This window comes from Apium graveolens, chromosome 3 (assembly GCF_009905375.1).
Source record: "Apium graveolens cultivar Ventura chromosome 3, ASM990537v1, whole genome shotgun sequence".
Taxonomy (NCBI): domain Eukaryota; kingdom Viridiplantae; phylum Streptophyta; class Magnoliopsida; order Apiales; family Apiaceae; genus Apium; species Apium graveolens.
This window is the reverse complement of record NC_133649.1, coordinates 7,691,579-7,703,392: the sequence shown is the minus strand read 5'-3', so window position 1 is coordinate 7,703,392 and position 11,814 is coordinate 7,691,579. Positions and strand designations below refer to the sequence as shown.

At 37.7% G+C, this 11,814-nt stretch overlaps 2 protein-coding genes across 2 annotated transcripts; both read right to left on the bottom strand.

Annotated features, from left to right (window-relative positions):
- Nucleotides 1–6,476: 6,476 nt before the first annotated feature.
- LOC141713819 (uncharacterized) lies at nt 6,477–9,468 on the bottom strand. Its single transcript, XM_074517390.1, has 4 exons — nt 8,788–9,468; nt 8,648–8,729; nt 7,978–8,529; nt 6,477–6,760 (listed from the first exon to the last, which is right to left on the bottom strand). The coding sequence occupies exons 1-4, from the start codon at nt 9,466–9,468 to the stop codon at nt 6,477–6,479; spliced, it is 1,599 nt and encodes a 532-aa protein (XP_074373491.1).
- A 1,619-nt stretch (nt 9,469–11,087) lies between these two features.
- On the bottom strand, nt 11,088–11,408 carry LOC141713818 (uncharacterized). Its single transcript, XM_074517389.1, has one exon. It carries the CDS (start codon nt 11,406–11,408, stop codon nt 11,088–11,090), a length of 321 nt encoding a protein of 106 aa, XP_074373490.1.
- Between the last annotated feature and the right edge of the window lie 406 nt (nt 11,409–11,814).

The following is an 11,814-nucleotide window of genomic DNA, read 5'->3' as shown; positions in this document are numbered from 1 at the left end:
ATCCGTTGAAAGACAAATACATTTCTGGAATTTTTATCCGTCAACGGATAAAACTGAAGTACCTTTCAATGGATGACAATTTGCCTTATCCGTTAAAATGTCACATCAGTCGATTCAGGTGTTTCACAGCCGTTGATTCTATTTTCTTAACCGTTAATACTCATACATACATCTGTATGTATTGGTTTTAAAGGTAGTTGTTAGAATACTTACAGTTTATTCTTAAACGGCTGAAATTCACTAACATATACTTATTGATTAATCTTTTACTAATTTTTTTTTTTTTTGAAAGCATATAAGCCCTTCTGATTTTTCATTTTTACTTTACGCTTTCTTAAAATTTCAAGCATTTACCATTTTCTCTCTGCAAAACCTTCAAGTTATTCTCTGCAATTTCTACTCACAACAATGGCACCAGTCGTGAAAATTATGTCTCAATCTGGGTTCATCTATGAGAAGAACAATTTCATAGCTTTGGTAGAAAAGAATGAAGCCCATTCAGACTATCATAAAATGATGGACTTCATCAAAAACTGTAAACTTAGCTATGCAATGCTGGAAGCCCCAACGATTTACTGTGAAGTAGTTGAGGAGATTTGGACAACTGCTGAGTTCAACTCCATAGATATGACTATCTCCTTCACTCTCAAAGGTAAAAATCACTGTATTAACTGTGATGATTTACAAGCATGTTTTAAATTACCTGAGAACAATGCCATGACACCACACACTGATAATGATGTATCCAGCATGTTAGATTCCATAGGTTATTCTCTTAACTCTGCTAGTTTAGGGAGTATTAGAAGAAAAGGCCTTAGGAAAGAATGGAGTTTTCTTGGGGATGCCTTTATAAAGGTTTTCTCTGGGAAAATTAGTAATTTTGATGCCATAACTTCATCTCTTGTTAATATGCTCTATATGCTTGTTTCTGATAGGTATTTTAACCTTAGCAACTATGTGATGCTAGAATTGGGTACTAGATTAGGTAACAAAGCTAATAGACCTAATAACATCTATTATGCTAGATTCTTTATGTTATTGGCTAACCATGTTGCTGAAGGTTTGGTCATAATCAATGAGAATAATAAACTCAAGTGCTGGGCACAAGAGAAAAGAGTTCTTGCAGATTTATTGAGAATGGATCTCAACAGCAGTGTGTCATTGGTATATTTACCAATCATGAATGCACCTCAGGTAGGTGAGGTAATTGCTTCTACAACTCCTACTTCTTCCAACCCCTCTATTTCTTTATCTTCTAGTGTGGCCATGAAATCTGTGACAATGCCCCAACAGATTTCTACCAAGGTCACCAAAACTAAACTTTCAAAATCAAAGACAAAGAAAACCACCTCTGTTGTTTCTCAAAAGACAACAGTTGTAACACCAACCATTAACCCTGAGGGGAGTGAACAGGGTGTGAGTGGTAAGGGGAGGGGTGAACATCAAAGAAACCCCCAGGATAAGGAAGGAAAGTTAAGTGATTCCCAAGCTAGCCAAGCCACAGTTTCTCAAAAAGCTGTGGTGGTTGAAAAGGTATCTAGCACATCCCTAGTTGCATCCTCCCAAAAGGATGTTACTATTGAAAATAGTTCCCAACCAGGAACACAGAACAAACGAGGGAGGGACACTGAAGCCAAACACTCACCAACAAAAGCTTTTATTAGAAGAAAGAAGGCTAGAACCCAATCTTCTACACAGGGTGCACACACTGCACAGATACATCCATCTGTATCTATGCCTTCTCAAACTCAGTTTGATGTGGCTCCAATAAATGTGGAGTCACAGCCCCATTCTCTCACAATAATCACACATCAATCACCAAACACTTCATCACCATCTCTGGATGTGGATATGTTATTCCCATCAATTCCTGATTCTCCCTCTTTACAACTCAGGGAGGAGCCCCACTCAAATACAGGTGATCATCATCTCTTAGATGATTTGTTGGATCACCCGCAAATTCTTTCAGATATAATTGAAGGATCTGTGTCACCACATCTCAAATCAATCTACACAGATTCAACAGTTATATCACTTTCAATTTCAACTTCTTTTCCTTCTTCAACGGATATCACTCATCCGTTGACAAGTGGTTGCTCTTCAACGGATAAGCTTAACAGCAGTTATCCGTTGATAACATCAGTTTCACCTTCAACGGATATTCCACATCCGTTGATAGTCTCTCCACACATAACTGAATCAATTCCAAGTGTAGAAGACATGAATACTGTGCAATCACTCTTAGGATTGAGGGAAGGGAGTGAAAATTTGAGTGAGAGGCTGGGTTGCTCCCAGGCAAAAGGAGAGATTGAGAGCTCAAAAATGCATGCTATTTCTTCCAGCATGGCAAAAGTAAGTGAGAGGAGTACCACCTTAGTAGGTGAAGGTGAGGGAGTGAGTTGTGTGAGCCAGGGGGAGCCCCTGATGCAAGAAAATAGAGAAAAAGAGAGAAAGGCAGGTACAGTAGATATAAGGGTGGAACCAGCCATTGCTAGTGAGTCAATGATTGTGGATGATGCTGAAAAGGAAAGACAATTTCAGCAACATTACAAAGATGTAATTGATAACATTTCCTTGGATGCTGACACTTTTACTCATCCTGTGTCAGCCTATCAAATGTTGGCTGCTCAGGGCAATGAGGAGGCAGAAAAGACACTACATCTAGTACACACAACAGAATCTCTTCAAAGGGATAAAGCTGCTATTAACAAGATGCCTTCTACAGCTGGTGAGCCATCTGAGGAATTTGGAGTAAATTCTGATGATGATGACTCTGTTTCTTTTGATGGAAGCATGAACTTAGGGGGAGATGAAGGCCCTAGTTCAATTCCAAATCTACCTGAATGGGCTTTGACAAAGGAGTATAGATCAGGGGAATTCAATGTCTCCTTAGTCAAACAAATCAACACTATTCAACAGGCCATTCATAACACTTCACATGCAAGTATCAAGGCTATCCTTCAAGCTCACCTGGACTCACTGCATCTCATGAAGTTGCAGCAAGTAAAGCAGAATCTGAGTATGGATGATCTCAGGAAGGATATTGCTGACTTGAAATCCTACAGTTCTGAAAAATTGGATTCAGTCATGCCCTATGGTACATTGCAGGACTTGGTTTTGAGATTGAAAAAGGAATCAGTTACTGAGAAAAGGCTGGCCAAGTTGGAAGACAGAGTTCAAGTTATTGAAGATTTTGTGGCCACCATTCTTCACAACCAACAATCTCAAACCAGTCTCCTAATGCAGCTGGCAAAAGCACAAGGCTTGACCCCTCTCCTTGATGATAACAAAAAGGGGGAGAGTAAAAGGGAAGGGGAAGGAGAGCCATCTACAAAAATCAAAATATCTAAAGTGCTAGTTCCTGCCATCACTACTTCTCCAATCATTCAAATCAAAGGAAAGCCTGATGGAATTGATTTGATTCAGTTAGCAGCAGCTGAAATTCAAGTGAAAGAGCAAAGGAGGAGAATTGATGAAAGGTTGCAACTGTTGTTTGGCTCTACACAAGATAAATCAACATCTGTGAAATATAGCACAAAGATTGAACCAATCAACATGGAGCTCAAGCCAGTAGGGAGACATAAGGATGGAGAAGCTTCTTCCAAAGAACTACAAGCTATAATTCTCAAGCCCAATAAAAGATCCAATAAGGACTCTACAAAGAATCCTTTAAAAGAAGTGGACTTTCCTCCTCCAAAAGCTGATGAGAACAAGCTTTTAGGTAGGAGTATTGCTTATCTCAAAGAGACCATGGATGAGGCTGTAAGGAGAAATAGGGCTATTATCTCTAGAGAGGGAAAGAGCATATGTGTGATGCAAGGACATCCCAAATTCTGAATAGCCAAGAAGGAAGAAGTCAAGCAACTAAAGGCTGACAAAAGAGCACAAGCAAAGCTTGAACAACAGCTAAAGTCAAGTCAAGTTGAAGAAGAGAAAGGAATTGAAGTCAGGGGTGAAGACAAGATTGCAAACCTAGATGAGGTTTTTGGGAGTATATTTGGTGAGAGTATGGAAGAAAGAGAGGAATGGCAGAAGGGAAACAGAAGAAAGGCCAAGGCACATAGAAGGAGTGAAGATAATACTGAAGTAACCAAATCTATATCTAAACCACTACCTTCCATACCTGAACCTCTTGTTGCTAATCCCACTATAAACATCCATGGTGAACCAATCATTCCAAAAGAGGAACCTATTGATTGGGACACCATCAAATTGCCTACCTTTCTAACTACTCTTCCACTACCAAAGAAACAGAAAAGAAAACCCAAATCTACACCTCCCATAACCTCTAAGAAATTCACTCAAAAACAAAAGCCTAAGTCTAAGCCATCCATTTCTAAAGATGATTATGTTCACATCTGTGACATAAAAGAAATTTCAGACATTGAACTCTATCTGGATGAGCTGGAGGATGTAAGAGGAATAGCTGCTTACAGACAGCTACCAGAGAGATTAGTGTTCAGATACAAAGGAGCTGGGGAAAGAACATGGCCTCTCCACAGGATTCTGAATGAAGGCTACTCTACCTTGATTAGAGTCTTTTCAGCTATACAAAAGGATTCTGGCTTTACCAGAACTGCCAAGACTGAAATTCTCAACAAGATTGCCAATATAAGGAAAACTTGGAGGGAGCCCAATGCTTTACCCAGGACTTTACTCATTCAAGAAAGGGGAATTACAATTCACAAATCACCTCATTGGTTGATGGAATTTAGAGATGATAAAGGAGTCAGAAGATTTTTCAGACTTGAAGACCAACTCAAGATTGCCAGCAATGAAACTCTCAAGGAAATGCAATCTAAGTTGGATATCAGTGTTGAAGATGAAGCTGAATTCTTCAGACAACTCCAACTCCAAATTGAGGAAAATGACAAAGGGCTAGGAAAGAAAACCAGGGAACAAAGAAGAAAAAGATGATTTGCTCAGGCTAAAGGAGTATCCTTGGAAATACTGTAAATCTTCAATTTCCTCCTAGTACATACATTTTTGCAGCATTTTCAAATTTCTACTTAGTTTCAATTCATATATCTGTTAAGTGTTTTGCTATCATCAAGTTAACCCCGAATTTATGCCTACAATTCTTATAGACATAAATAGGGGGAGATTGTTAGGAATATATGTGCATTAGTTTGATGATATGTTTAACAAAACACTTAAGTAGAAATTCAGTGTCTGTAGCCTCAACGGATAAGACCACTTTGGCTATCCGTTGATGGTGTAGCTTTACTTAGAAATAAGTCTAGTGTTGTAGCATATTTCAGTCTCTGTATTTAAGATGTAATTCTTAGAAGTTGAGAGAAACTATGAGTCATGTTGACTACTAGAAGATATGCAGATAGGAAGGCCAATTGTAAATATTTCATGCCTTGTAATTTTGTATAAATGAAGTGGTATCAACGGATGACTTAAAGACCTTCAACGGATGAGAAGCTAAGCTTCAACGGATGTCTCTAAAGCTTCAACGGATAACATCCTTCAACGGATGAGTGCATCAACGGATGAAAGCTTTAACGGATGTTCTGTTGATTAACCGTTGATAAGTGGTAGTTGTACCTACAAACAGAGGCACGTGGGTGAACAGAGATAACTGAAATGTGGCAGCCTAATTTCAGGAACATCAGAAAAAGCAGCCGTTCTACTCTAGTATAAAGAGACATTAAGTCAACAAAGTACTGGAGTGAACTGGAGAAGAAACAAGTGGAGATCTTACTTTATTATTTTATTATATCCTTGTCTTCACTTGTAAACTTGGTAATATATAAACCAAGTAGTAGCTAGTAATTAGATAAGAATTTTTCCAGAGCTGTTTAGAAAAATCTTGAGAGAAAAATTATCTAGTTTGTACTAGGATGCAGCTGTGATCAAATTCTTAGATCACAGAATTTCTGAAATACCATCTCTGGTGGAACAACAAATCCACCAGAAAAGTTTTTAAAGGTTTATTGTGTTCTTTACATTTGTGTTTGAATATATATCTGTCTGTATCAGCTTAAAGCAATTCACACACTTGTTCATCTTGAACACACAGTCTTTATAAACTGCTCAAAACTTGAAAAAGTTTTGAGATTTACATTCAACCCCCTTCTGTAAATCTCATTGTTAGTTCTCTAGAAATAACAGATAATAAACTCCAATCAAGCTGTAATGCAGAAAGCCTAGCGACACCATAAAACCCCGAAGACTGTAAAAATGGTATCATACGACGGTCCAACCTAATAGTTTCCTTGTCAGGATTCAAGTGTCTACATCGCATAGCATCATCACCACCTAATCTCCAAATCTCTTCGGACCTATGATTCGGCTGAAGATGAAGAATGCTATCATCAATAGGTCTTGGATTAATAGACTGCATATAAATATTTGTACAATGTCAAAATGTATGTCACAGAAACCAAATCAATACATATACATATTTAAACATTTAAAATCAAATAAAACACAAAAATAGTATGGGACACTAAAAATAGTATGGGAAACTAAAAACTATAGCACAGTAAACCATTACTACAAAGTAGCTCACTATATGATATGTTATCAGACTGAGGCATTTGCATTAAGAATCTAGACGCTAGTTCAAGTCTTTGAATCCTAGCGGAAGCTGCCATAACAGAATTCCAATAAATGGTAACCTTGCTGTTCATTTCCTCAAACAAGCGAATCGCCTCTTCGACACACCCACATTTCCCATACATATCAATCACACAATTAGAGGTAACAACACTGCATTCATCCCCATACATGGCCCAACTAAACTCGAACCCTTTAACATTTGATATAAATGAGAACATGATTATCTACTTAGATTACACCAACATCTTTAATTAGGAGATGATAATTAAGAGAGCAAAAAAATCATACAAGAAAGTATCAGCATACTAGTAATGTGTATCAAACTTCGCACATTAAGTTCTTAACAGGTCTAGTCGGGTTAGGTTGGTATGATTCGGTAGACATAGTTATTTTTCCTAAATAAAAATGCCAGTAATGTGTATCAAACTCAAAAATCATGATCAAACTCAAAAATCATTGCTCTGCATTTTGACAAACATATGGTGGGCAGTAATGGAATTGGCATAAAACTTATGTAAACTAATAACTTTTGTCAACAAATAGAAACACATAACCATATCAACTACAAAAAAATAAAAATAACGAAGAAAGATATGGGAGGGAAAACATACATTAAAATCCATAAAAATTGTAGAAAAGAACTTTGATAAACCCTAATTTGATAATGAAGAAGACACCAATATCATAAGCATTAAAGGAACTTTGATAAACCCTAATTTGATAATGAAGAAGACACCAAAATCATAAGCATTAAATAATCGGTGTAAATTGCAGCAGAAAGGGTAAGTCAGAGAGATGACGAAATGTGTTGTGATTTCTTTTTTTTATGCAGAAAAGGGAAAACAGTTTCACGTTTTTTAAAAAATAAAAATGGTAAACGGAATGCTGTTATAGAGTGACATTTGTGGCTAATAATTTATAAAATGAAATTGAGGGCCTTTTAGCCCCAAATAATGACATTTGGAGCCTTTTTGCATGAAATGTTCGAGGAATGACATTTTTCTAAATTCTTTACGAAAGTAAGGTTTGCAATTAAAAGCAAAAAATGCTACAATTTTTTACAAAATTGTAGGAGTAATCAACTAAATGTAACTTTTTCTTTAATTTTTTTGCTGAAATACGTTGCAGTTGTTTTTTGTTGAATTTATCGTTTATTTTAGTTACATTTAGTTAGAAAGTCTTGGTTTTTCTAAAAAAATTAAATTTGTATTTTGTAATAAAATAAAGAAAAATGACGCATTTGTGCAAAAACATGAAAAAAAATTGTATTTTGCCAAAAAAATATTTTTATTATTAATCTCTACTTATATTTTAAATTCTAATAATATTACAAATATTGAATTTTAGTATGTATTTTTTTTGACGAACAATGAAATTTTATTAAAACTCCAAAGCACTTCTGAGTACATTTTTGAACCTCAGTAGGAATAGAACTCCTATCGAAAACTCGATCTGGAAAAGAACATGACAGACGAGCTAATTCGTGCGCCGCCATATTAGCAGATCGTTTAACAAAAAATAGTGACACTGTGTTTGACTCCACCAACATATTCCGACAGGATTGAACAACCTGCCCGAGAGGAGATACCATTGGCGTCTTACTTCGAATGGCCTGAATAGCAGTCAGACAATCCGACTCCACCACCACCTTACTCCAGCCATTGCTTTTAATCCAACTGAGTGCTTCTTTAATCGCCAAAACTTCAGCCATAATAGACGACACCATACCTGGAAGATACCGAGTTCGCGCTTGAACAAGATCCCCATGATCATCCCTTGCAATTAAAGCCAAACCTGAAGCATTATACTTAGAGAAAATTGTTGCATCTGCCGAGATCTTCATATATTCAATCTGTGGTGCAACCCAAAGCTCCTTCCCATCACCTTCAACAAGATTAGGATAACGTGATGGTTGTTTATTCTTTTGGGCTATATTCCATTGTAGAAGAAACTGCCTAACTTTTGTTATGACAACATTTAGACGAGTATAATTCTTGTTCCAAACAAAATTATTTCTAGCTTTTCATAACGACCAACAAACTGAGGCCACTTCTGCTCTTTTCTCGTTGTCACGGACCTTCAGAACTCTCTGCCACCATCGAAAAAACTATAATTCCCGTTTGCAGTGACCTGAGGTAACAGTCGTTGCCAACATTGAGCTGCCAAAGTACAATGACATAAAATATGCTCCACTGTTTCATCACCATTTCTGCATACTTGACAAACTGAGCTGACAGGTACGTGTTTCTGCATTAACATCATCATTGTAGGCAAACAATTCGACAAAGCTCTCCACATGAAATTTAAGATCTTTGGAGGTACTTTTACTCTCCACGTCTTTCTCCACGTACTATTCTGATCATCCTGTCTCCATAAATTCTTTTGTTGTTGAAGGAGTCTATATGAACTTCGAACAGAGTAATGCCCTGACACTTCTTTTGCCCAGTACAATTTATCCTCCTCACTACTCTCTAGCAGATTTATACGCCTAATGCACTGCTGGTCACGGGTATTGAACATGTCACACAGAATTTCCTCATCCCACCCTTTGTGATCCATAGACATTAAAGCACTTACCTTGTGATTTTGCAAGCCTTGGATCGTTGAAGTTACAAACGGATTATTTTCATCTAATAACCAGGGCTGACCAATAACATTAACAAAGTTCCCCGAGCCAATTTTCCACCTCATACTTGCTGCAATAACATGCTTAGTTTCCCAAATACTCCGCCAAATAAAACTAGGATTGTTACCAATTTGTGCATCCATAAACGAACAATCAGGGAAGTAACGCGCCTTGAAAACCTTACTAACCAAACTTTGAGGATTTTTAATGAATCTCCAACCTTGTTTCCCAAGCATTGCTAGATTAAAATCTCTAAAATCTCTAAATCCCATTCCCCCACAAGATTTATGTCGACTCAATCAGTCCCAACTCATCCAGTGTATACTTTTACTAGCTGTCTACTTAGTATTCCACCAGAATTTTGAAATACATCTCTCCACATCTTTAGTGATCTCTAATGGCAGTAAAAATACGCTCATCGCATATGTTGGCAAATATTGAATGACTGACTTCACCAGCACTTCTTTTCCGCCCTGGTTGATAATTTTTCCATCCCATCCTTGAGCTCGTCTTCTTACTTTATCTTTCAGAAAACTCATCGTTGCCACCTTACTTCTTTTCATCATATTAGGCAGGCCCAGATACATACAATCATCTCTTGTTTCTTCAATTTGTAAGGTGCTACATAGCTGGTATCTAGCATCCGTCCTTGTATTTGTACTATAGAAAACCGAGGAGTTAGACCGATTGACCTTTTGTCCCGAAGCAAGCTCAAATTTCATCAAAATCTCTACCATTTTCTGTACTTCACTTTCTCCTGCTTTACATTAAAAGTAAGAATCATCGGCAAACAACATATGAGTAATACTTGGAGCTCGTTTGCAGACCTTAACCCCCTGAATCAATTTTGATTTTCAAAACTATGGAGCCATAGCCGAGAGACCTTCTGCACAAAGAATGAACAAATATGGAGATAAAGGATCTCCTTGGTGTAAGCCTCGACTTGGCATAATTTGGCCAATTTCCCTTTGAGCATGAACAATGTGGTATGAGACTGATTGGACACACTGCATAATTAAGTGAACCCACCAGGAATCGAAACCCATCTTTATCAAAATAGCTTGAAGGTAACTCCATTCAATACGATCATAAGCCTTGCTCATGTCGAGCTTTAAAGCCATATATGCCTCTTTCCCCCGTCTTTTTCCGTTTTAGAGTGTGCAGTACTTCATAAGCTATTAACACATTATCTGGAATCAACCTCCCAGATATAAATGCACTCTGATTTGCAGATATCACCTGATCTAAACATCAATTTCAATCTGTTCGCAACAACTTTAGTAATAACTTTTACTAAAATGTTGCATAAAGAGATAAGACGAAGATCTGTCACCACTACTGGGCATTTTTTTCTTCGGAATAAGGACTATGTTGGTAGCATTTAACTCCTCCATTAAGATGCCAGTAATGAAAAAATTGCGAACCAGGGGTCATTCCGTCGGGACCAGGAGCTTTATCAGGGTTCATTTGGAATAGAGCTTCCTTAACCCTCATCTGCTGAAACTGGACCTAACAAGTGATCATTCTGGTCCCTTGTGATTGAAGTCGGCACATAACTAACCACCTCCTGCCAATCGACCTGAGTGGCTGTGAACAAGCTCATGAAAATACCCCGACATCATCTCTGCAAGACCATTCTCCCATTCCAGCCATTGACCATTTTTATTTTAAGCTTATTAATTTGGTTATTTCTCCTTCGATTGGAAGCAAACGAGTGAAAATATTTGCTATTTTGGTCACCAGCCTGTAACCACAATTGTTTTGATCTTTGGCGCCAAAAAATCTCTCTCTGATTTAAATTTTTCATAAGCTCGTTTCTAGCTTCCATGTACCGATGCTTTGAGTCCTCATCTCTCCCCCTCTGAATTGCTTCATCTCAGCTTTACAACTCTTAATTGCTGTTGCCAAAGTTGCCAGTTATTTCTTGACCCCATATTGCCAGACTATGACTACAAGTTCTAATTTTCTGAAGAATACTGGCTTCATTATCACTGCTCCAACCATCTCTGACTATCACCTCACACATGGGCTTAATCATCCAAGCATTTTCAAATTTAAAACGATAAGGAGCCTTTACTTTCGAAATAACTTGAGGAACTAACAAGATAGGACTATGATCATTGGTGGTACCTTCTAAATTATATAGCTTTGCCATAGGAAACATGTTTAGCCATACCTCAGTTGTCAAAGCTCTATCAAGTCGCACCTCCATCCAATCATCTGTGTCTCTCCCCCTTTCCCATGTGTAGTTGATGCCCCACCAATTCCATATCTATAAGACCTGCATCCTGCAATGCTTCATTGAATCCATCTATTAACCAACTTGGATATTGTGGACCTCCAGTCTTGTCCCTTGTATCAACTACATTATTAATATCTCCGATTATACACCAAGGTAGGTTTGAATCTCTCGCATGATTTCGGAGTAAGTCCCATGTTCTGAATCTTAAAGCTCGGTTAGACTCCCCATGGAGTCCAGTTAAACGCCATGAAGACCCGTTCTCCATATTAATTTTTACGTCAATATGGTTTCTGTGAGTAACCCAAAACCTCAACTAGATCACTCTCCTGCCATAGTATAGCTACACCCCACTTTTCCTACACACTAAACCACGAAC

What these genes read in the sequence shown, in the direction of transcription:
- LOC141713819 (XM_074517390.1), bottom strand. Translation starts at nt 9,468, where the DNA reads ATGGGATTTAGAGATTTTAGAGATTTTAATCTAGCAATGCTTGGGAAA. An exon ending in CTGTCAGCTCAGTTTGTCAA is followed by an intron (nt 8,730 to 8,787) that starts GTATGCAGAAAT and finishes GTACTTTGGCAG; the next exon opens with CTCAATGTTGGCAACGACTG. An exon ending in TCCTACTGAGGTTCAAAAAT is followed by an intron (nt 6,761 to 7,977) that starts GTACTCAGAAGT and finishes CAAATGTTAAAG; the next exon opens with GGTTCGAGTTTAGTTGGGCC.
- LOC141713818 (XM_074517389.1), bottom strand. Translation starts at nt 11,408, where the DNA reads ATGGAGGTGCGACTTGATAGAGCTTTGACAACTGAGGTATGGCTAAAC.